At 36.1% G+C, this 26856-nt stretch overlaps 1 protein-coding gene across 7 annotated transcripts in view; it reads left to right on the top strand.

Moving 5' to 3' along the window:
• LOC105812913 (serine/threonine-protein kinase WNK1) overlaps positions 1 to 26856 on the top strand; it is a 149322-nt gene that overhangs the window by 53896 nt on the left and 68570 nt on the right. For all 7 annotated transcript variants that reach the window (XM_012647471.1, XM_012647469.1, XM_012647466.1 and 4 more), the window contains exons 2-4: positions 3468 to 3640; positions 20157 to 20377; positions 23067 to 23224. In XM_012647471.1, the coding sequence (XP_012502925.1) occupies positions 3468 to 3640; positions 20157 to 20377; positions 23067 to 23224 (552 nt within the window). The remainder of the gene's footprint in view (positions 1 to 3467; positions 3641 to 20156; positions 20378 to 23066; positions 23225 to 26856) is intronic.

Below are 26856 nucleotides of genomic sequence, written 5' to 3'. Positions count from 1 at the left end.
ATATTTCAAAAAAGACGAAAGTTAAATCCAAAGAAGGGAGTAAGGAGCAAAATGGAATGGTGAACAAAGATACAGTTATGTGCCCCCATGTTTTGTTCAAAGCTGGACCACATGTGTGGCAGTGATCCTATAAGATTGTAATACCATATTTTTACTGTACCTTTTCTGTGTTTAGATATGTTTAGGTACACAAATAATTACCATTGTGTTACTATTTCTTTACACTATTCAGTATAGTAACGTGCTAAGATTGTAACTTAGAAGCAATAGGCTATACCATGTAGCCTAGGTGTGTAGTAGGCTATACCATCTAGGTTTGTTGTAAGTACACTCAGTGATGTTCACACAATGACAAAATGGCCTAAGAATGCATTTTTCAGAATGTATCCCTGTCATCAGGTGACATATGACTGTATAAGTAAGCATGTACTATTTAAGTAATAATCATAAAAGTGACTACCTAAGGAGTAATAAGATGAAACTACTAAAATATTAGAGGAAAGAAAGCATAAAATGGGAGGGGTGATTGGAGTAGCGATTTTTATGTTATGCAAATTATACTTCAGTAAAGTTGTTTAAAATTATTATATGCTATTCAGGGAAAAAAGATGGTTAGAGAACAGAACGTACTCTCTCAATATTATTCCAAGTAATATGCGATTAATTAAAACCCTTGATAATATTCTGACAGTGTTAATTATTTTATGCTGTAATTTCTTCATTATAAAAATAAACTCTTCTCATTGGAAAAAAACATAGCCAAGGTGATTTCAAAGATTAAGTTGGAGAGGATGTTCCAGGAAGTTGTTCCACCAGGGATGAATTATTTTAAAGCTATGGTAATGAAGAAAGTGTGGTGTTAGTGCAGTAATAGCAGGAATAGATAACCATTTGAATAGAATGTAGAATCCAGAAATAGTATTACACTTACGTGGAAAATTGATACATGACAGAGGTGAGGAAAAGATAGATTGTTCACGATATGGTATTAGGAATATCGGTTGATGATACAAAAAAAAATGTAGCAGCCAATCCCCTCTCTTATTTAACCAAATAAATTCTTCACCAAATAAATTACCCAAATGTGGCAAACAAAACAAATTTATGTTTTAAAAAGGAAAAGAAGAAAGAAAAATTATGGCCTCTGTGTTTAGAAGGATTACTGAAGACACAAAACCCACCTACCACAGAATAAAAGATAGATAGATTGAACTATAGTGAAATAAATCTGTGAATCAAAAGACATCATAAGTAAGGCAAAAATACAAATCACAAATTGAGAAAAGATATCTGTAACTCAGAAAACCAATTAAGGTTTAGTATCCAGAATAAATGACAAACTCCTACAAATCAGCTAATGATCAGGCAGCTCACAGAAGGGCAATTTCAAGTAGTCTGCAAAGAAACCAGAAAAGGTTGCCCAAACTTACTGTTGACTCTAAAATAGTAAATTAAGCATCAGGATATGATTTTATGGCCATGAAATTGGCAAAAAAAATTAATATCTGATACTGCCAAGTGCTGTTGAGCATGTGGAGCAATGGTAAGTTTCATATAATGTTAGTAGGAGGGCGTCTTAATCTGTTTGGCCTACTGTAACAAAGTACCATCAACCAAGTAGTTTATAAACAACAGAAATTTATTTCTCCCTGTTCTGGAGGCTGGAAAGTCCAAGTTCAAGGCACCAACAGATGCAGCCTCCAGTGAGAGCTCGCACTCTGGGTCATAGATGACACCTTCTAGCTTTGTCTGCATGTGTAGGGGGTTGGCAAACAAACTCCCTTGGGTCTCTTGTAATCTAATTTCATATACAAAGACTGCTGCCTTCATGCCCCTAATCACTTCCCCAAAGACCCCACCTCCTAATACCATCATCTTGGGGATTAGGATTTCAATGTAAATTTGGAGGTGGAGGACTCATTCAGACTATGGTAAAAATACATAGAATTACAATGGAAACTAATTATATTGAAATAGTTATGAAAAAACTTTAAAATTTGTGATATAGCATGCGTTACTCGTGTATACTAACTAATAAGATCTAGTGGAAGGTTTAATAGCTACTGTAGTTTCAAAGAAATGATTAGTATAAATGATATTCTGAGGTACTGCAACCACTTGTTATGTGATATGAAAACTAAAAATCACAGATACTGCTGAATGCTATTAGATGTGTACAGTCATAATTGAAGGGAACGTTAAATTTCAATTTGAAGTTAATGAAAAATAAAGATTTATTTTCACACAAGTTCATAAACCTACCTTAAAGGAGTTTAAGGACCCAAAGTTGAGAAGCAGTGTCTTAAAGATACTTTTACACATATGCCCAGGGAGATTAACATCACCACACTATTGTAGTGGCAAAAATGGAAAACAGCCTAAAGATTCCTCAGTAATAGATTATATATATTATGATATATTCAGGCAATGGAAAACCACACAACAGTGAAAACAAGTGAAGCCAGGTTATAATAATCCAGTGGATATTTTATTGTATGTAAGATATCTTACTGTCTCTTTGTATACTATCCTAAGTGATCTCAAACAATGTTTAGTTTAAAAAGCAAGCTTCTAAAGAATACTCTTTAACATCATTTTATGAAATTTTAACATTCATACAAAGAGTAAAGGCTCATATGAGAATGATGCGTCCGAATTCAGGGTTGGTAGTTATTCAAGGGTAAGGAGTAGGAATGAGGAAGGCAACACGGAGGGGTTTAAATTATATCTATAATGTTTAATTAACGATATGATAGATATATTACTTATTGTATGCCTGGAAAATAGGTTTACATGCTTGGACAGAATATTAATATAATATAGTTTCAGTTGTAATTTGCATAACAATTCGGGGTTTGTATGTATGGGACATTGTGGAGGGAAGAATAACAGATTGAGTGCTCCCCCCAAATCATCTCAGATAAGAAGTGAATTAACCTATCAAGTTCCCAGCATTTTAAACATGTGATTGATTAAAGGATACCTATTAGATTACTTAATTCTCATAACAATCCTGTGAGGTGATGGTAATATATTCATAAAGGAAATTTTAATCAATGCAAAGATAGAATGCAAACTGGAATTTATATTCTGATCTTTCTGCCTCCAAAATCCATGTTCATTCCATGACATTAAATTGCATCTGTAGCAATTAATGATTTATTTTGGAAGTGGCAAGGTAACTGCACCTTACAAAATGAGACTATATCTGAGGTACACATTAACAATAAAGATACTAAAATAATCTCAAGCATGACTTCATAATTCAAAATTTTCTTAAACACACTTTACCCTGTTCTCATTCTTAATTAAGATAGGCTGATAAACTGTCACTAGTAACTTTAGTGGTCCCCGTTTATTTTAATCCCTTTGATTATGTTTTAACACATGTTTAGCGTCTAGGTTTAATGGCATGACTTGGTGTTTTATTGTTTTAAACCACGTTCTGTTTTGGTTTTTGATTTCAGGATCGAAAGTTAACAAAGTCTGAGAGGCAGAGATTTAAAGAAGAGGCTGAAATGTTAAAGGGTCTTCAGCATCCCAATATCGTTCGATTCTATGATTCCTGGGAATCCACAGTAAAAGGAAAGAAGTGCATTGTTTTGGTGACTGAACTTATGACATCTGGAACACTTAAAACGTAAGTCCATCAATATTATAAAAGCTGAGTAAGAAGTATGAGAGAATTTGATTTTTGTAATTTCAGGTCTACCAGTTCTATTGCCCAGCCTACTAAGGATGGGACAGTTCTTCCAACTGTTATTAGCATATTTTCTTGCCCACAGAGTCCTCTGCTGTATACAGTGATTTGGTAATTATTTATTACTAAGTATTGAAATGAGAAGTTATTGCAGAATATTTAGTTATTTTAAGTCATGCTGATAGGTGTTTTTAAAATTGAGTGGCTGAGGGATCAGAAATCAAATGTCAAGGTAGCCCTCTAGTGGTTAAAATGAGATTACAGTTTATTGAGAAATGTTACTCATTTATTTTATCACTTGTATTATTTTTTGCTATATCTATACAACTTTTATATCAGATAAAATTGCATTATGACAGTTATCACTAAAAAGTTCATGTAGTTCTATTTCTTAAAACATCAAAATTGATCCCAAAAGTACTAGACCTATCATCCCTTTCAAACAAACAGGTAAAATACACAAATTCCCTGTTACCTATTATAAAGAGCTTTAGATAAGAGTTGGGAGTATGCCTTTGGAATCTCAGGTCTCTTAGAATATCTGTTTGTCCCCAGAGAGGAACCTGTTGTTAATTACATGTTATATGTTTTTTAATTGTGGAGGAATTGGATTTTTAAAAATTGTCTCTGTGTTATGTATTTATTCTTTATTACTTTTTTAAATGAATACTACTGAGCTGATTTCTCTCAGATCTTTGAAACATTCTTCTAGCTCCTGGATATAGTCACTTGCATGTACTCTTAAATGCTTAAGATTAGCATGTTGAAATGTCAACAGATAATTTCACTCCCACAAATCCCAGTTTCTCCACCCAACTTCTCCAACTCTGTTTATGGCAACGTCTTATTCCTAGTCATCCAGGCTTCTTGTTATTCATGTATGTTTGGGTAACATAGTAGGCCAAGCCCCCATGGAATGACTATTCCCCACCAACAAATTAAAATGTGGAACATAATAAAAGTTTTTCAGTATATATCCAAGCTTCAAAGAAAGTAAGGGTAACTAAGCAAAGAAGAGGTAACTCAAAGCTAAAAGAGACATGTATGCCTTGGCAATCTATCAGGGTTTCACACTGGATATAAGGCTTAAGGAGTGGATACTAGAGTTTTAATGTCCCTGCAAGGACAAAAGGCCTTAGAACTAGGTACAGAGGGGAGCTGCAGCTTAGCCTGTATCAAAACGCTGAATTATCCCTGAAAAGGGAGAACCTGGTGCCCCAGCCAGTGAAAGCTACACAGAATTTTGCACCTCTGCACAAGACTGTAGGTAAAAGGGAAGTAAGTCCCTATGAAAAATAGAAATTCCCATCTCCTTGTGTCTCCAAAGACTGTTCATGTTTTTTCTGTATTCTTTCATCTCATATGTAGCTGGCTTTATAATATAAATTTATACCACCTGCTTGGTGTAGGAATTACAAGCCAGGAACACACATCATAATTGATCCATAACTGAAAGAAAACTCCCAGGGACATTTGCATAGTTCATTAAGTCACAGTATCCAGGGGCAAAACAGTTTCCAAAGAAGATGACCTCACAAGTCACAAATCACACCAGTAAAGGTGAACAAACACAACCAGAAAATAGCACTGCAGCAATTGGTGGTACTATGGACAAGCCTGAGAGTGATTACAAAATAATTTTATACAAAGATGTCAGTAAAGATATATGTAAGTATATATAAGGTATATAAAGAGAAAAGGAGGAGGAATAAAAGCCGTAATGAAGGAATAGGACATCATCAAAAAAAGGACAGGCATAATTGAAAGGGATCTGAAGAACTTCTAGAAATAAGAACAAATCATTAAAATTAAAACTTCAATGCTTAGATTAAACAACAGACTAAATTGAATTGAAGAATAAATATGAAGAAATCAGAAAACAACAGAAAGCAGAAAATGACATAGAAAATATTAAAAGAGGATAAAATAAGGAGTGAGAAGACCTAATTAAATTTAATTATCTAAAAGGAAAGAATAGAATGAGGAAAAGCAACATTTAACATGAATCAGGAGGTGGGTGGTGCAAGATGGCTGAATAAACCCTCCAGTGAACATTCCTCCCCATGAACACCAAATTCAACAACTGTCCGCACAAGAAAGCACCTTCAGAAGAACCAGAAATCGAGTGATCACAGTACCTGGTCTTAACATTTTATCAGGGAAAGAGGCACTGAAGAGGGCAGGAAAGACTGTCTTGCATTGCCTGTGCCACCCCTCCAACCCCACCCAAGTGCTGTGCCTACACGGGCTGCGTGGGGAAAGAATCTGCGTGCCTGGGGAAGGGAGAGTGAAGTGATTGTGGGACTTTGTATTGGAACTCAGGGCTGCCCTGTCACAAGGAACACTACACAGGGCAGAATTCCGCCAGCACCCACAGAGGGAGCATTTAGATCAGCTGGACAAGAGTGGAATTCTCCGCCCCAGTGATAGAAACCTGAGTTCTGGCTAGTCCCACCACTAGCTAAAGAAAGTGGCCTGGGGCCTGGAATAAATTCATAAGGCAGTCAAGCCACAAAGACTGCAGTCCTTGGGCAAGTCCTGCAGCTATGCTGGCTCAGAGCGAGTGGATGTGGGGTGCACGTGACCCAGTGAGACACCAGCGGTTGTGGCTGGGTGCCTTTGTCACTCCTTCCCCAACTCCAGGCAGTGCAGCTTGAGGTGAGTCATCCTCTCTTTGGGGAAAGAAGAGTACAAAGGACTTTGTCTTGCAACTTGGGTAGTAGCTCAGCCACAATAGAGAACCAAGCAGACTCCTGAAGCCCTTGATTTCAGGCCCTAGTTCCTGGATAGCATTGCTAGACCCACGCTGGGCCAGAAGGGATCCTGCTTCCCTGAAAGGAAGGACCCAGCCTTGGCAAGATTCACTATGTACTGACTAAAGAGCCCTGGGGCTTTGAATAAATATCTGAGGTAGCCAGAGGGCAGTCACCATGGGCTTTGGGTGAGACTGAGCTGGCTTCAGGTGTAACCTGGCTTAGTCCCAGCTGTGGTGGCCATAAGGGAATACCCATGGCACTCCTCCCCCAACTCCAGTAGACCGGCATGGAGAGTGAGATAAGAGAGTGAGAGTCTTTGGTAATCCAGGGAATTCTTCTATATCTTGCCCAGGTCCACCAAGACAGTACCACCAGGACTCTGCAAAAGTCACCATGGTACTAGGCTTGGGGCACACCCAGTGCTGATGCGACTGTAGTGACCAAAGACTTAGATTATAACACTCAGTTCCCTTTGAATACCTGGAAAGCCTACTCAAGGACGGATTCAAACAAGTCTAGACTATGAAGATTAGAATAAATACTTAACTCTTGAGTGCCCAGACATCAGTGAACATCCACAAGCATCAAGAACATCCAGGAAAACATGACCTCACTCAACAAACTAAACAAGATACCAATTGACCAATCATGGAGTGATGGAGATATGTGACCTTTCAGACAAAGAATTCAAAATAGCTGTTCTAAAGAAGCTCAGTGAACTTCAAGACAACACAGAGAAGGAATTCAGAAGTCTATCGGAGACATTTAATGAAGAGATTAAGATAATAAAAATCAAGAAGAAATTCTGGAGCTGATTGACCAACTGAAAAATACATCAGAGTCTGTCTCTCAATAGTAGAATTGATTAAGAAGAATTGGCTTGAAGACAGTATTTGAAAATACACAGAAGTGAGAAAAGAAAAATGAACAAAAAAGAATGAATTATGTCTACAAGATCTAGAAAATAGCCTCAAAGGGGCAAATCTAAGAGTTACTGGCCTTAAAGAGGAGATAAAGATAGATCAGGGTAGAAAGTTTATTCAAAGAAATAACAAAATATTCCTTAATAGACCTTAATATCCTATCAAAATAACAACTTTTTAAGAGATAGATAGTATAAAAAGATAGAAATGGAAACAAACAAACAAAAAACTCAAAAAGCAGGGACCGGGAAATGGAGTTAAAATGTAGAGTTTCTTTTAGAATTCTCTTTGCTTGCTTGATTGTTGTAAGCAAAATTAAGTTGTTAGCTGTTTAAAATATTTAGTTATAATTTTTTTTGCAAGTCTTATAGTAATCTCAAATCAAAAAACCTACAACAGATACACAGAAAAATGAAAAGCAAGAGATTAAAATACACTACCAGAGAAAATCACATTTATACAACAGAAGACAGGAAGGAAGGGAGGACCAAAACCAACCAGAAATCAAATAACAACATGGCGGTAGTAAGTTCTTACCTATCAGTAACAACATTGAATGTAAATGGAGTAAACTCTCCAATCAAAAGACAGAGTGGCTAAATGGATACAATAAACAAGATCCAACTTTATTTTGTTTACAAGAAACCCATGTCACCTATAAAGACACACATAAAATAAAAGAACAGAAAAAGATACTTCATAGAAACAGAAACCAAAAAAGAGCAGGAGTGGCTATATTTCTATCAGATAAAAAAATTTCAAGATAAAAACTATAAAAAGAGACCAAGAAGATACATTATATAATGACAAAGTGGTCAGTTCAGCAAGAGACTATGATATCCTCTAAATATATATGCACCCAACACTTGAGCACCCAGATACAGAAAGCAAGTATTATCAGCACTAAAAAGAGAAATAGAAACCAATAAAATAGTAGTTGGAGACTTCAACACCCCACTTTCAGCATTGGATACATAATTCAGACAGAAAATCAACATTGGACTTAATCTGCACTATAGACCAAATGGACCTAGATATAGGAAATAGATATTTACAGAACGTTTATTCCAACAGCTGCAGAATACATGTTCTTCTCCTCAGCTCATGGATCATTCTCAATGATAGACCATATATTAGGCCACAAAACAAGGCTTAAAAAATTAAAAATACTGAAATCATATCAAGTATTTTTTCTGACCACAATGGAATAAAACTAGAAATCAATAACGAGAAATATTGGAAACTATACAAACACACGGAAATTAAACAATATGCTCCTGAATGAGCAGTGAGTCAGTGAAGAGATTAAGAAGCAAATTTAAAAATTTCTTAAAATAGATGAAAGTGAAAAGAAAACATACAACAAAAACAGTACTAAGGGCAAAGTTTATAGTGGTAAGTGCCTACGTCAAAAAAGTGAAAGGCTTCAGATAAACTACCTAATGATGTGTCGTTAAGAACTAGAAAAGCTAGAGCAAACCAAACCCCAAATTAGTAGAAGGCAAGAAATAATAGGAGATCAGAGCAAAAATAAAATGAAATTGAAAGAAACAAAAATTTACAAAAGATCAATGAAATGAAAAATTGGTTTTTTGAAAAGATAAAATTTACAAACCTTTAGCCAGACTAAGAAGAGATGCAAATAAGTAACATCTGAGATGATATAGGAGACATTAGTACAGCAGATAGTGTAGAAATTCAAAGGATCATTAGAGACTATGTGCTGTAACTATATGCCAATAAATTGGAAAACCTAAAAGAAATGGATAAATTTCCAAGATTGAACCAGGAATAAATCCAAAACCTGAATAAGCCAATAAGAAGTAACGAGATAGAAGCAGTAGTAAAAAGTCTCCCGTCAGAGAAAATCCCAGGAACTGATGGCTTCAATGCTCAATAAGTACCAAACATTCGAGGAAGAGCTAATACCAGTGCTACTTAAACTATTCCAAAAAATGGAGGAGGATGGAATACTCCCAAACTCATTCTACAAGGTCTGTATCACCCTGGTACCAAAACCAGGCAAAGACACAACAAAAAAAGAAAACTGTAGGCCAGTATCTCTGATGAACACAGACACAAAAATCCTCAACAAAATGCTAGCAAACCAAATTTAACAACACATCAAAAAGATTATTCATCATGATCAAGTGGGTTCATCCCAGGGATGCAAGGATGGTTCAACATGCATACCAACCGATACATAACATCACCAGAACGTAGAACAAAAACCACTTGATCATTTCAATTGATGCTGAAAAAGCATTTGATAAAATTCAATATCCCTTCATAGTGTAAAAAAAAAAAAAAAACCCTCTCAAACGATCTAGAAAAAACATATCACAACACAGTAAAAGCCATATTTGACAGGCCAACAGCTAGTATCATACTGAATGGGGAAAAACTGAAAGCCTTGTCTCTGTGGTCTGGAACAAGACAAGGATGCCCACTTTCACCACTGTTATTCAACATAGTACTAGATGTTCTAGCTAGAATAATCAGATAAGAGAAAGAAATAAAGGACATCCAAATTGGAAAGGAAGAAGTCAAATTATGCTTGTTTGCAAATGATACAATCTAGAGAACCCTAAAGACTCGATAAAAACAAACGATTAGAACTAATAAATTTAGTAAAGTCGCAGGATACAAAAATCAGTAGCATTTCTGTATGCCACTAGCAAATAATCTGAAAAGGAAACCAAGAAAATAATCCCATTTACAATAGCTACAAGTAAAATACCCAGGAATAAACTTAACCAAAGAAGCGAAAGATCTCTGCAATGAAAACTATAAAATATTGGTGAAAGAAATTGAAGAGAACACCAAAAAATGGAAAGATATTCCATGCTCATGGATTGGAAGAATCAGTATTGTTAAAATGTCCATACTACCCACAGCAGTCTACACATTTAGTGCAGTTCCCATCAAAATACCAATGAACATTCTTCACGGAAATAGAAAAAATAATCCTGAAATTTATACAGAACCACAAAAGACCCAGAATAGCCAAAGCCATCCTGAGCAAAAAGAATAAAATTGGAGGAGTCACAGCATCTGGCTTCAAATTATAATACAGAGCTGTAACAACCAAAACAAGCATAACTGATATAAAGACAGAAACAAAGACCAGTGGAACAGAATAGACCACCCAGAAATAAAGCCACACATCTGTATTGAACTTACTTTTAACAAAAGTGCCAAGAACATACATTGGGGAAAGGACAGTCTCTTCAATAATGGTGTTGGGGAAACTGGATATCCATATGCAGAAGAATGAAACTAGACTCTTACTGCTCACCATATATGAAAATCAAATCAAAATGGATTAAAGACTTAAATCTAAGACCTGAAACTATGAAACTACTGAAAGAAAATATTTGGGAAACACTCCAGGACATTTATCTGGCAATGATTTCTTGAGTAATACCCCCAAAGCATACCCCCACGCAAAATTGGATAAATGGGATCACATCAAGCTAAAAAGCTTCTATACAGCAAAGGGATCACATCAAGCTAAAAAGCTTCTATACAGCAAAGGAAACAGTCAACAAAGTGAAGAGACAGCTCACAGAATGGGAGAAAATATTTGCACACTACCCATCTGACAAGGGATTAATAATTAAAATATATAGGAAGCTCAAACAACTCAATAGGAAAAAATCAAATAATCCGATTTAAAAATGGGCAAAATATCTGAATCTTCTCAAAAGAAGACACACAAATGGCCAAAAGGTTTATGAAAAAAATGCCAAACATCATTAGTCATCAGAGAAATGCAGATCACAACTACAATGAGATATCATCCCACCCCAGTTAAAATGGCTTTTACCAAAAGGACAGGCAATAACAAATGCTGGTGAAGATGTGGGGAAAGGAGAACCCTTGTACACTCTTGGTGGAAGTGTGAATTAGTGCAGCCACTATGGAGAACAGAATGAAGGTTCCTCAGAAAACTAAAAAAAGAGAACTACCATATGACCTGGCAATCCCACTGCTAGGTTTACAGCCCTTTTCACAATAGCTAATATTTGGAATGGACCTAAGTGTCCATCAATGGATGAATGGATAAAAAAAAATGTGGTACATGTACACGATGGAAAAATAATCAGCCATAAAAGAGAATGAAATCCTGTCATTTGCAACAACATGGATGGAACTGGAGAACATTATATTAATATTAAGTGAAATAGCCAAGCACAGAAAGACACATCTTACGTATTCTAACTCATATGTGGGACCTAACATTAAAATAGTTGATCTCATGGAGACAGAGAGTAGAATGATGGTTACCAGAGTCTGGGAGGGTAGTGGGGAAGGAGTGATAAAGCAGGTATGATTAATGGATACAAAAATACAGTTAGATAGAAGGACCAGTATTTGATAGCACAACAAAGTGACTATAGTCAACAAAAATTTACAGTATACTTTAAAATAACTAAAAAAGAGTGGAATTGGAATTTTCCTAACACAAAGAAATGATAAATGCTTGAGGTGATGGATACTCCATTACCGTGATTTGATTAATACACTTTGTAAGCCTGTATCAAAGCATCACATACTCTGTAAATATATACAACTATTATGTGCCCATAATAATTAAGAATAAAAAAAAATTTTTAAAAAGTGATGGCTGGTATTGAGGATGTATACAGATTCCTAAGCAAGATATATGTATACAGATTTTGTTTTTATGACTGGAAGAATAGAGAATAACAAGGACCATTGGACAGCATTAGGAGAGGCAAATTGGGACAGAATGGAAATTAGTGCCAAAAGACATGCTTTTTGGAGCTTTTGAGTTTCTACCTTTGTTCCACATGTATAAATATTTAAATTGAAACAAATATAGCAGCCATACCTGGAAAATAAGATGGAAATGTGTGGGTTAAAAAATTTGGATCAGGAAATGGATATAAATTTATACTTAGTTTTTAAATTGAGGCAAAATTCACATATGAAATTAACCATTCTAAAGTGTACAATTCAGTGGCATTTTGTATATTCACAATGTTGTGTGAGCACCACATCTGTCCAGTTCCTTGACATTTTCATCCAGCCCTTCCAGCATAGTTAGACCTTAATTACACATTATCTAAATTCTTAGGCATTTTTCTTTTTACATTTAAAGTTATCTTTTCCCATCATTATCTATTTTAGTTTCTGAGCCTCAGAGTCTATGGCAATGGGAGAATGTAATAAAAATTGTGCTAGACTTGGAGCTGTGACTTCTCCCACCTCTGCCTCTCACTAACTGATTATGGGCAAGTAGCTACCTTTACCTGGGCCTCAATTCCCCATCTGAAAAACAAGGGGTTGGACTAGCTGATTGCTAGTAGTTTTGGATGGGACTTTTTATTATGGTAAAAAATATACAACAAAATTTACCATCTTAAACTTTTTTTTTGAGACAGGGTCTCACTCTGTCACTGTGGCTAGAGTGCAGTGGCGTCATCATAGCTCACAGCAACCTCAAACTTCTGGGTTCAAGTGATCCTCCTGCCTCAGCCTCCCAAGTAGCTGGGACTACAGGCGTGTACCACCACGCCCAGCTAATTTTTCTATTTTTTGTAGAGATAGGATCTTGGTCTTGCTCACTCTGGTCCCAAACTCCTGGCCTCATGCAGTTCTCCCACCGTGGCCTCTCACAGTGCTAGGAGTTACAGGCGTGAGCCACCATGCCTGGCCCATCTTTACCATTTTAAGCATCCAGTTCAGTAGTATTAATACGTATGCATTTCTATGCAATATCCATAACTCCTTCGTCTCACTAAAAGTCTGTAGCCATGGAACAACTCTCCATTTCCTCCTACCTCCATCCCTTGGAACCACCAACTGCTTACTGTCTCTATAGATTTATCTAATCAGGACATTTCATATAAATGAAGTCATAAAGTACATGATGTGACCCTTGTGTTTGGCATCTTTCACTTAGCATAAATTATGTTTTTGAGGATCATCATGTTGTAGCATTTATCTGAATGTACTTCATTCCCTTTTATGACTAAATAATAGTCTGTTGCATGTGTCAGGTGTGGGGACCAAATGTTAGGTCGTGTTCCCTGGTTCTTGGTTCCCAGTACCAAAGAATGATTATTGATACCGGAGCAAATGAGCAGACCAAGCAGGTGCAAGCAAGCAAAGTGCCAAAGTTTATTCAAGCATAGAATGTTCTGAAGATGGAATGGGTCTACCCTTGGAAGTGGAGGAGACCCTGAGTTGAACAAGATTTCTCCCCCGTATGCTGATTCCCAAATTCTGTGCTAAGTAGGGGACAGAATATTCATGATTTTTCTTGGAAAAAGGTGGAGAATTCCCGGAATGGCAAATCCTCCCCTTTTCTATCCTTGTATGACAATTTCTGGGGATTGCCATAGTATTTGTAAATTGTCATGGCTCAGGTGGTTGTGATTTTTACTATGTTAATGAGGGTAGGTCACTTGAGGATACTGTCACCTTACTTGTACGCATGCTCCAAAGACCCTCTTTGGTGCCCTTGGTCATATCTCCACTTTGTGGCCTTTCTACCTCTTTCTGGTTGGTTGGCCTTGGATACCCCTGTTGTAGACTGGTATCTGTTCAGTCCATGGAAGCCCCCTTGACATGTCATCTGTTATTTCTCAGAAGCTCCCTCTGGTCAGTTTGTTCCTCCTGTTTTAGACAGAGCATCTCCTAGTGCCATCTGTTCCTCAATGGAAACCCCCTAGGCAAAGTATCTGTTCCCCCTCCTCCTCATCCCTACCTAACACATAGAAATACCACAGTTTGTTTATCTGTCCATACATTGGTGAACACTTCCACTGTTTCCACCTTTTGGTTGTTGTAAATAGTGCTGCTATGAATTTTTGTGCACAAGTATTTTTTTGAGCCCCTGTTTTTCTTTTGGCTATATACCTAGGAGTGGAATTGCTGAGTCATATGGTAACTTTGACTTATGTTTAACTTTTTGAGGAACCACGAAACTGTATTTTTAATAGCCATGGTACTGGACATGACATGGTGTCTAATTATGGATTTGAATCGCATTAATCTAATGATTAATGATGTTGACCATTAAGTCCCTTGCCCGTTTTTAAGTTGGATTATTTATCTTTTTGTTGTTGATTTGTAAGAGTTCTTTATATATTCTGGAAACTAGACCTATATCAGATACATGATTTGCCAACATTTTCTCCTATAGGTTGTCTTTTCACATCCTTGATAATATTCTGTGATATACAGGTTGAGTATTCCTTATCCGAAATGCTTGGGACCAGAAGTGGTTCGGACTGCAAATATTTTTGGATTTTGGAATATTTGCACTGTGCTCACCAGATGAGCATCCTAAATCCAAAAATCCAAAATATTCAAATGAGCATTTTTTTGGAATTTCAGGTTGGAGCTCAAAAAGTTTCAGATTTTGAATTGTATCGAATCTCAGATTTCGGATGCTCAACCTGTACCAAGTTTTTAATTTTGATAAAATCCAAATTATCCATTTTGTCTTTTGTGGCTCATGCTTTTGCTGTCATATCTAAGACTCCATTGCGAAAACCAAGGTCGTGCAGATTTACTTACAAGTTTTCTTATAAGAGCTTTATTGGTTTAACTCTTCTCTTTTGGTTGTCGTTGCATTTTTTAGTTAACTTTTATATGTGTTGTGAAGTAGAGTCTGATTTCATTCTTTTGCATGCTGATGTCCAGTTGCCCCAACACTAATTGTTAAAGAGACTATTCTCCCTTGGCAACCTTGTCAAAAATCATTTAACCATAGATGTAGGGGGTTTGTTTCTGAACTCACAATTCTATTTCCTTGGTATACATATCTATATATTATTAAGTCTTCCAATTCATCAACACAGTGTATCTTTCCATTTATGTCTTATTAAATTTTCATTTGGCAGTGTTTTGTACTGTTTAGTGTGCAAGTCTTTTACATCCTTGTTAAATTTACTCCTCTATATATACTTTATTGTTTGGATGCGATTGCAAATGGAATTGTTTTCTTAATTTCCTTTTCAGGTTGTTAATTGCTGGTTTATAGAAATTCAACTGATTTTTGCATGTTGATCTTGTACTTTTGTAACTGTTTGAATATTTTATTAGCTTGTGTGTGTGTGTGTGTGTTTTCTTTGGTGTTTTAATATATAGGATCATGTCATCTGCAAATAGAGATAGTTGTACTTCTGCCTTTCCAATTTAGATAACTTTACTTCTTTTTCTAGTCTAATTGTTCTGGCTAGAACTTCCGGTACAGTGTTTAATAGCAGTGGTTATCCTTATCTTATTTCTGATCTTAAGGGGAAACCAGTGGTCTTTAACCATTGGGTATGATGTTGGCTGTGGGTTTTTCATAAATGCCCTTTATCATGTTGAGGAAGTTCTCTGCTATTCCTAGTCTGGTGAGTATTTTTATTATGAAAGAGTGTTGTATTTTGTCAAATGCTTTTATGTATCAAGTGAAATAATTATGTGGTTTCCCCCCTGTGTTCTGTTATGCAGTTGATTTTCTTATGTTTAAACACCCTTTCATTTCATGAATAAATCCCATTTGGTCATGGTGTGTACTCCTTTTACTATGCAGTTGGGTACAGTTGCTAATATTTTGTTTGATGATTTTTGCATCCTTCATAAGGGATATCGGTCTGTAGTTTTCTTTTGGTATCTTTAGTATCAGGGCAATACTGGTCTCATAGAATGACTTGGGAAATGTTTCTTCCTCTTGTACTTTTTGGAAGAGTTTGAGAAGTATTTGTGTTAATTTTCCTTTAAATGTTTGGCAGAACTCACCAGTGAAGCCATCTGGTCCTAGACTTTTCTTTGTTGAGAGATTTCTTGAAGGACTGTTCCATGTGTCCTTAGAAGAATGTATATGCAGCTGTCTTGGGTGGTGTATTCTAGGCAAGTTTTCTGCCTTTTTCTTCTTTGGGCTCAAATGTGCTGTTACCTTTAGGTGGTTTATAGTGTTGCTCAAGTCCTCTATTTCCTTACTGATCTTCCGTCTAGATGTTCTATCCATTAGTGAAAGTGAGGTATTGAAGTTTCCAGCTGTTACTGTTGAACTAACTAATGCCTCCCTTCAGTTCTCTCAGTTTGTTTTATGCATCTGGGGTCTCTATTGTTTGATGTGAATATGTTTATAATTGTTAAATTTTTTTGGTGGATTGGCCCTTTTATCAATATATGATGCTCTTCTTTATCTCTTGTATCAGTTTTTTATTTAGTCCATTTTCTGGTATTAGTTTAGCCACCTCACCCTCCTTTGGTTACTATTTGCATGGAATATCTTTTTCATCCTTTAATTTTCAAACTATTTATGTCTTTGGATCTAAAGTGAGTCTCTTATAGATATCATATAGTTCTACTGTTTTTCTAATTCATTCTGCCCATCTCTGTCTTGACAGTCTATTCACATTTAAAGTAATTAGTGATAATGAATGACTTCTGCCATTTTCCTATTTGTGTTCTGTATGTTTTGTACGTTTGTTTTTTATCCCCTCCATTACTGCTTTTTTATATTTAATTGATTTTGTTTTGTACCACTTGATTCCCTTTTCGTTTCCTTTTTTTTTGTATATATTTTTTTAGATATTTTCTCAGTGATTACCTTGAGGATCACAATTAACATCATAAATTTCTAACAATCTAGTCTGAATTGATACCAAACTATCTATAATAGCATATAAAATCTCTGCTCCTAAACACCTTCACCCTCTTCCCATTTTATGTTTTTGTTGTCTCATATTTGTCTTTATACTTTGTGTTCCCATTAACATAGATTTATAACTATTGCTTTATGCATTTGCCTTTTAAATCATGTAGGAAATAAAAGGAATTTTAAACTAAAAATACATTAATATTGGTTTGAATATTTAGCTATGTTGTGACCTTTGCCAGAGATTTTATTTATTCTTTTGGGTTCAAGTTACTATCTAGTGTCCTTTGATTTCAGTCTAAGGACTCTCTTTAGCATTTCTTGTAGGGCAGGTGTGCTAGTAACAAACTCCTCCAGCTTTTGTTTATCTGGGAATGTCTTAATTCTCCTTCATTTCTGCAGTATAATTTTGTTGGATGTAGAAGTCTTGGTTGGCAGTTTGGGGGGAGGGTTGTTTGTTTGTTTGTTTGTTTCCTTTTCAGCACTTTAAATACGTCATCCCATTGCTTTCTAGCCCCTTCATGGTTTTTGCTGAGAAATTGGCTCATAATCTTATTGATCCCTTGGTCATGATGAGTTTTTTCTTGCTACTTTCAAGATTCTCTCTTTGTCTTTGTCTTTCAACAGTTTGAATATAATATGTCTCATTGTAGATCTATTTGTGTCTGTCCTTTTTGGAGTTTGCTTAGCTCTTTGGATGTATAGATTCATGTCTTTTATCAAATTTGGGGAATTTGTGATCATTACTTTCTCAAATATCCTTTCTGCTATTAAACTCTTCTTCTGGGACTCCCATTGTACATATATTGGTATTCTTGATGGTATCCGACAGTGTTTATTTTTCTTCATTCTTTTTTCTTTCTCCTCAGGCTGAATAATTTCAATTGACCTTTCATCAAGTTTTCTGCCTTTTTTCTTCTTTGTGCTCAAATATGCTATTGAAACCCACTAGCGAGGCTTTAGTTACTGTGTTTTCAGCTCCTGAATTTCTGTTGGTTCCTTTTAATAACTTATACCTCTTTATTGATAATTCTGTATTTGAATTGAATGTCCTCTATAATATTTGACAGCCATTGTTCTCAGCATTTAGTCTTCCAGTTTTGTAGAATAGGTACTATAATTACTCCCATTTAACCATGAGTTGATTGCCAGTTTATAAGTAAATATTTCAGTACTGAGACGCTGAGTAGGAGCTCTGCTTATGAGGGTGGGGCTTTTCAACTACCAGGCTTTTTCAGTGTGATTGCACAAGGATCAGTCATAATGAAGGACTACAATAAGGTGCTGCTATATTAGAGAGAGCTTTTTTTATGGCCTGTTTTGCACTGATGGTACTTCGTTGTCACATTTCTCTCTCAAGGTGGTCAGTCAACTTACAGGATCTCATTATGTTGCCCCAGCTAGATTTAAACTTCTGGACTCAAATGATCCTCCCACCTCCGCCTCCTAAGTAGCTGGGACTACAGGCATGCACCCCTATGCCCAGCTGGCATTTGTTTTTAAGTGCTTGCTCTAGAGATTGCATTTGTATCCTTAACTTTGCACGATTTATTTAGGATTAATACTGTACAGTTTCACATAAGATACAAGATTAATACTATACAATTTCGTGTAAAATATAAGACCCTTGCACAAATAGTTTTGTTTATCCCCTCTAACACTTGTTCTTTATACTATAATTTTCATATATGATACAGTTACGTAAAAAATTATAGCAACTCATGGTTAAATGGAAGTAAGCAGCTTTTCCACAAAATTGGAAGACTAATGCTGAGGACAATGGTGGGAAAATGTTAAGAGTAAAGGAAAGTAAAGCTCCACAAATAGAGAATGTCAATAAAGAGAAGTTATAAAAAGGAACCAAACAAATTCAGGAGTTGAAAAACATACTATATGATAGAATATGTAAGTGGATCATATATATCACAGTGTTACAGATCTTCCTTTAAACTAGTCGTATGTATTTTAAAGAGACTAAGAGAAAAATGTAATGTTTTATAGTTAAAATTTTTAGTGCTCTTCATTTTTTTCGTGAATATTTCCAGGTAACATATGCATTGCAACTCAATCCAAAAATATATCTTCCCTGCAGTGAGTACCATCAGAAATCTCTGGTCAGTTCATTTAGCATTAATTGGGCTAATTGGGATCTGTTCCACATAAAACATACTTCAGAGGTCATCTAGAGATTTGGTCAGAGTAAATATGCAGAAGTTAAGGCTCTCCTTCTGTGCCTCCTTTCTGAGATTTCCCCTTTCCTTTCTAGATCTCCACTGTTCAATAGAACCTTCTGCATGATGGAAATGTTCTGTGATGTGCACTGTCCAAATCCACAGCTATTTGCCACATATGGCTGTTGAGCACTTGAAATGTGGCTAGCGCAGCTGAAAAAAGGAAATTTTTTTATTTTAATTAATCTACATTTATATACACATGGTCACATTTGGCTAGTGGCTACTTTAGTGGACACACCATCATTGTAGGAAGTTCTTTTGGGCAGCACTGTTCTGGATGCTGGGATTTGACAGACCCTTCTCTTAGGTGAAAAAGGTAGAGAAAGAAGGAAGCTCAAGCAGTGCTTTCCCTTCATCCCATCCGATGTATAACTGATTTTGACTGCTCTCGAGAGCCTTCAGGTAGTTTTGTATGTTGACTGAGTTTGTGGATACATCTGTATCTGATAAGAGCTACTCTACCCATTTACCAGAAACAGAGCTCTGCTTCATAATCATGTTAACAGTGAACTCATTTTAAGGAATTCATTTTTGTGCTTTGTTGTCAGAATTCTCTTACCAGTGACAAATTAAGTATTTTTGGCTCTGAAATATTTAGATACTGCTAATGCTGATACTGCCAACCTGGTAACCCATTCCCTGAAGAAAAAAACTAGTTACCTAATACTGTAATTGTTTAGATGAAAAAGTATTTGGAGGACTTGTTTTTCTGTGTCCTGTAATAGAGTTTTCATTTAAACTATCCTAGCCCCTTTAACCTTACTAAAAAGTATCACTAACCTTTAAAGTTACTGAATCTTAATATTCTAAATTTGATATTCCTATCTTGGGTATGTTAGAATTTAATGGAATTCTTCAAAGCAACAAACTCATATCATCGATAACTTGTCTGGTGTACCTTGCCTTTTCCAGGTACCTGAAAAGGTTTAAAGTAATGAAGATCAAAGTTCTAAGAAGCTGGTGCCGTCAGATCCTTAAGGGACTTCAGTTTCTTCATACTCGGACTCCACCTATTATTCACCGGGATCTTAAATGTGACAACATCTTTATCACTGGCCCTACAGGCTCAGTCAAGATTGGAGATCTTGGTCTGGCAACCCTGAAGCGGGCTTCTTTTGCCAAGAGCGTGATAGGTATGTTTCCAGTGTACCTTGGGAACACTTGGCCTTCTGGCATTCCTTTTATTTAGAAACCTGGCCCTCTCAGAGCTCTTAGTAAGTGAAATAAACTTCTGAAAATGCATAGCTTAAACCTAAGAGGTGATCAGTTTTACTTAAGAGATGTAGAGTTCTCTATATTTATTCTTCTGGAATCATCTTAAAGACTGTCGGTGTTTTACAAAATTACATTGAGAGATATAAGTTGAACTTTGTTGCCAAAACCCCATGTAACAATATTATTGAATCATATTGTTGATACTGTTTATTATTATGTACTATTTATATAATAGACACAGCATGTCACTTCATAAAGAAATAGAATTTATATGTAGTTTAGTTTCTGAAATGTTCATTGAGGCCAGGCATGGTGGCTCACATCTATAATGCCTGCACTTTGGGAGGCTGAGGCGGGAGGATCACCTGAGCCCAGGAGTTCAAGACTAGCCTGGGCAATATAGCGAGATCCCATCTCTACACAAAATAGAAAATAGAAAAAATTAGCTGGATGTGGTGGTACACCCCTATAGTCCTAGCGACGCAAAAGGCTGAGACAAGAGGATTGCTTGAGCCCAGGAATTTGAGGTTGTAGTGAGCTATGGTCAACGCCACTGCATCCAGCCTAGGCCACAGAGCAAGACCTAGTCTCTAAAATAAAATGTTCATTGAGAGAGAGAGAGAGAGAGTGTGTGTGTGACATTATGTGTTTACCTGCCTGTTTAAAACTTTATTTTAAAATGTGAAAATAAATATGACAGTTCATTCCTAGAAGTTGGTTTTATCAACTTACTCCCACTCTTCAGAAGTTGTGAACTATCTAGAACAGGGTTTCTCAACCTTAGTACTACTTAGATTTTAGGCTGGACAATTCTTTGTTGCATTGTAAGATTCTTTAGCAGGACCCCTAGTCTCTACCCACTAGATGCAAGTAATACACTATCTGTCTACTTGCCCCTAGTTGTTAAAACCAAAAATATCTCCAGACATTACTATATATGTACCTTGGAGGACAAAATTGCACCCTGTTGAGAATCACTGATCGAAAGGACAAGGCTATCCCTTTCGGATTTTTAACTATACATAGATGCAGCTGGAAAAATAATTTAATGCCTATTTTAATAAGCTTTCATTCCCTGAAGAGGATATCATAATATAAAAACTTAATCTTCACAAACATTCTACTCCACTCCCCCTAAAAGGTGACAACAACAAAAGGAACTCATTAATTTTTATGTGGCCTAGACTCTTAAGTATTAATAGGAAAAGCATAGAATACCGGTTATTTGTACATCATTATAAAACAGTATTCTCTGTCAAATACTATGTACCTAGGATTTGGAATGCTGTTTTTCTATTTCCATATAATACATTAACAAGAAGAGTGGGAAAAGAATTATTTAAAACTGAATTTCTGGCCGGGCGCGGTGGCTCACGCCTGTAATCCTAGCTCTCTGGGAGGCTGAGGCGGGCAGATTGTTTGAGCTCAGGAGTTCGAAACCAGCCTGAGCAAGAGTGAGACCCGGTCTCTACTAAAAATAGAAAGAAATTAATTGGACAACTAAAAATATGTAGAAAAAAATTAGCCGGGCGTGGTGGCGCATGCCTGTAGTCCCAGCTACTCGGGAGGCTGAGACAGGAGGATCTCTTGAGCCCAGGAGTTTGAGGTTGCTGTGAGCGAGGATGACGCCATGGCACTCTAGCCTAGGCAACACAGTGAGACTCTGTCTCAAAAAAAAAAAAAAAAAAAACAAACAAAAACAAAAACAATTTCTTTTTTGCCTTCCTCACAGGAAACATTTATTTGTCTTTGGCATCTTAAAATCTCTGCTCAAGAGAGTTTTTAATTCTTGTTTGTTTGTTTATTAAGTGATAGTGTACAAGCCTGTTCTTGGAAATGCCCTATAATTTGAGGTATACAGATCTAATGTTTTGGAAACATTGCAAAACCTAGTCTTGTGGGATCTATGCTCGTAAAACAGTCTTTGAGTTCTATATTTGGTGTGTGTACTTTATTTCTTGTATCTGCAGTAGGCTTATTTGTGTACTGCAAGGTGGGATGGTAAGTATGTGAAGAAAAGGGCTTTGTTGAGTGGCCTTTGTAGACAATTATATTTTATTATTTTAAAAAACTTGCTATCAGGTTTTTGACTGCAGGGCCTCCTTAGAAAGTGAAACTACTTGGACGGAGTGTTAATGGCAAGAGACTAACTGTGTTAACCTTAAAGCTACCATACAGTAGGGGGCAGACAAGTATTAATATTTTGATCTTTTTAAATCTATCATCTTATCTTACACATAGCTGTAATTATGCTTTGTTTCTTGCTAGTCTCTTACGTTTTCTAGTTATATTAGTTTATCTCTTAGCCAAGCCTCTATTTTGACATGCTATATAACAGGAATTCAGATTAAACAGTAAATAAATAGACACTTGACCCTATTCCAATGTCTTTTGAAGGCCTTGCAGTGGAAGATCCTCTATAAAATATTTGATGGAGCAGACTGACTGAGAAGATTTCCTTCCTCTTTTTTCCCCCTTTCTTATCTCTCCCTGCCTTCCCATTCCAATTTCTTCTCTCTCACAGGTCAACCCCTCTGCTGCTGCTTCTGGTGAATAACGTCTAAAGCTTCTGCTCACATTGAGTCTAAATCATTCTTTTAATTTAAGGTACCCCAGAGTTCATGGCCCCTGAGATGTATGAGGAGAAATATGATGAATCCGTTGACGTTTATGCTTTTGGGATGTGCATGCTTGAGATGGCTACATCTGAATATCCATACTCGGAGTGCCAAAATGCTGCGCAGATCTACCGTCGAGTGACCAGTGTAAGTCTTCCCCTAACTGGTTGGTGAGCTTGGGTCACATCTAACAACCAGTCTCAAGCTGGATAACATGAAACCATATAAAAGAGAACAAGAGTAGAAAGCGTGCTGAGTGAAGTGTTGGGTGGAAGAGGGTTGAGGTATCTGCAGTGCTATTGCTCGTGGTATAGTAAGAGAAGAGATAAAGATCAAAGAAACACTTTATCTCAGACCCTCCTTGTATTCATTTAAATCTTTATTGTGAGATACATTATGTTTAAAAACCCACTCTCATCACCTAGTTTTCAACCCCCCATTAATTCATTTAAGCTCTCATTCTTTCCTGCCACATTAGTTTAGTTTCTGAGTTAAAAGTAATTCTTTTAACTCTAGATGTTTTGTTAAATTAAGTTATTCAGAGTTTTCTCTGAATGGCTTGAGTTGATTTATTAATTTATTAAATCATATATATATATGAATATCCATAATATTTAAGCCATAACTTAATATCTTACTATAGTCTAAATTACCCATGGTAGTTCATGTCTACTAACGGAGATATTGTCTACAGCTTTCCAGTTGAAACCTGAAAGCTAGTTGTTATGATTCATTATTTCATTTTACCACTATATACTTCATTATGCTACTCTAAAAAATGCAGATCTTATCTAACTATATTATACCTGATAAAATTAATAGTAATTTCTGGATCATCTAATACCCTGTACCTATTCCGATCTTCCTCCATTGTTTTAAAGATGTTCATTGACAGTCAGTGTTCAAAGTAGGTGCCATCAAGGTCCACAGAAGATACTTTGTTGTTGTATCTCTTAATCTACAACTGTTGCTTCTACTCTTTTTCGGCATGCCATAGATTTATTGAAGAAATTACATTAATTATTTTGAGGAATGTTCCACATTCTTAATTTACCTTTTTGCCTCCTTGTGTCATTTAATTTGTTATTCTTCCAGTTTTGTAAAGGGAAGTTTACCTTAAAGTAAGTTGGGGTATGTCAACAATGTGGAAATAATTTTGTCTTTTTTATTCACATTCCCCTAAGAGTATGTAATGTAGTTTTCCAGGGGCTGTGTGATGTGTGAACTGCATGTTGCAGCAGAGTGAATGCAGAAGCAGATAGGAAGATCATTCATCTTCTATCAAATGTAAAATTACACTAGTCTCTTCACTGAGTTTTCCTTGTTTTGGAAAATACTGAATTTGTTTAAAATGTTACATATATCATTAACATAATGGATTTATTATAATTTTTAATGAATTAAATACTTCTAAACTTTCTCATTTTTGACTTCTAACATGGTAAATACAAATAGTTATAACACACTCAAACAAAATCTCTCTGAGGTTCCCAAAAATTGTAAAATAATAAAGGGGTCCTGAGACAAAAGTTTGAGGACCACTGTTCAAAAGTCTGGATAAAATTTAGGCTAAACCTTTTTTTTTTTTTACAAGGATACTTAATATGTGGTGTTTTTTATACTGTATTACACCAAGAGGCACAGAGTACCTTGTTATCCCATTTTTAGTCATGTAATGTTTATTGAATTTTGACATAATATTAATAGAAAGTTTTATTATAAATTGCTTACTTAGATTTTGATAGCTGATCAGAATGGAAATAAACACTGATAGGAAACATTTTGCTTTAAGTAGACCGAATTAGTTTTGCATCTTCACAGAGGCTTGGAATCTTTGCAGTCAAGGATTAATTATAATCATTGATTATAATTACTGTGAGTATTCCTTTATGTCTTTTTTATATATTTGTATGTGATTCTGTTGTATGATGAACATAGAGCTACTTTGGACAGTTAATTTATTTAATTCAACATGAACTGGTGAGAACCTGTAGGATCATCATACCCAATAAGACTAATAACTATATGCACATAAAAGGCAGCATTACTCTCAAGTTACTCCTGGCTTTGTAATTGGTTGGTATTTTATCTCTTATTATTACTGGGTATATGTCTCCACAAGCCTGTGTCCTGACCTTACTGTTATATTTATCAACCTTTTTTCAATGCCCACCCATCCCATCTCACCCCAGTTCCTAATACATTATAGGATTCTAATCCATGAAGCACTGATTCTCAGTTTGGGCTGAATGAGAGCAGGAGAAATGTAGTTTCTTATGCCTTCAGATCATTCTAATAAGTACCCTAATCATTATTCTATAGTAGTTAACATTATGAATTTACTTTTTCATTTCACTGAAACTGGTTGAAATTTCTTGCTATCTCTTCCTGGTATAAGGAGCTTATGTGATATCAGTTTGCTTATATCAAAGCAAGTACAGATTCTTAATATTTTATTATCTTTTGCTGTTGTTCTTCATCCAAACACTTTATTCTTTCTTTTATTCCTACACATTTGTACATGCTATATACTGTACCTTCTCTACAAGATCATAATTTGATTTAATTTAGAAAGCACTTTTTATTCTTATTGCTTTAAATTCTTCTTTAAAATATACTAATCTTCTCTCTATAAAATGTTTCTGTATAACTTCACACTTATCTGTGTTACGGTTCCAAATAAAAAAATGTCTCAATGCTAATAAATGTGGTATTTTCTAAGTCCCTGCTATGTACCATGCCCAGAGCTTTACACTAGGTAAAGGTGAATAACGTATATATTCTCTGTGTTCAGAAAACTAGCTCTAATGTAGAAGATAAATGTGTAAGCAAACAATTGTAATTACAATATGGTGAGTATTTTAATGGAGACAAACACTAGGAACAGTGGAGGAACAGTGGTCAGCTCTACTGTGGATTAGGGAAGGTTTCACAAAAAGTATGAACTGTCAAGAAGGAAGAAGGGGGCCGGGCGCGGTGGCTCACGCCTGTAATCCTAGCTCTCTGGGAGGCCGAGGCGGGCGGATTGTTTGAGCTCAGGAGTTCAAAACCAGCCTGAGCAAGAGCGAGACCCCGTCTCTGCTAAAATTAGAAAGAAATTAATTGGATATCTAAAAATACATAGAAAAAATTAGCTGGGCGTGGTGGCGCGTGCCTGTAGTTCTGGCTACTGGGGAGGCTGAGGCAGGAGGATCGCTTGAGCCCAGGAGTTTGAGGTTGCTGTGAGCTAGGATGACGCCATGGCACTCTAGCCCAGGCAACACAGTGAGACTCTGTCTCAAAAAAAAAAAAAAAAAGGAAGAAGGGGAAATAAGAGTGTGAGCCCATTCTAAAAAGTGAGAATAGATGTACATGAATGCTGAAGTGGCAGACACCATAGTACAGTTGAAGAAGGTGAATCTGTTGTCTTGTGTTTGGAAGGGAGGGACAAATCAATCACTCCAAATCCTATCTTTCATTACAGGGCAGAGATTTAAAAGGCAGTAATTAAGAGGGGAACTTGTGACTCCTGATAAGGGTTTTTTGCTACTGTTACATTATTTTCTTTGAAAGGTGAAAGGGAATTTTTTTGTTTATAGACTTCTGGAAAGAGCAAGAGGGAAGAGAGTTAGGTTGAAATTATAGGGACAGGGAAAGGTGGGCGGTGGGCAGGTGAATAATGGATAGAGCAATATCCAGGATTCAGTGGGATCACGGGTATGGTGTAATGAATGGTAAGCCTTAATAGGGAAGGCTTTTTCCTGCGATGAGGTAAGCAGTAGTCCCCAACCTTTTTTGCA

The sequence above is a fragment of the Propithecus coquereli genome, unplaced genomic scaffold (genome assembly GCF_000956105.1).
Source record: "Propithecus coquereli isolate 6110/MARCELLA unplaced genomic scaffold, Pcoq_1.0 Scaffold269, whole genome shotgun sequence".
NCBI lineage: Eukaryota > Metazoa > Chordata > Mammalia > Primates > Indriidae > Propithecus > Propithecus coquereli.
Note: the sequence above shows the minus strand (reverse complement) of the source record. Positions and strands in the feature narration are given on the sequence as shown.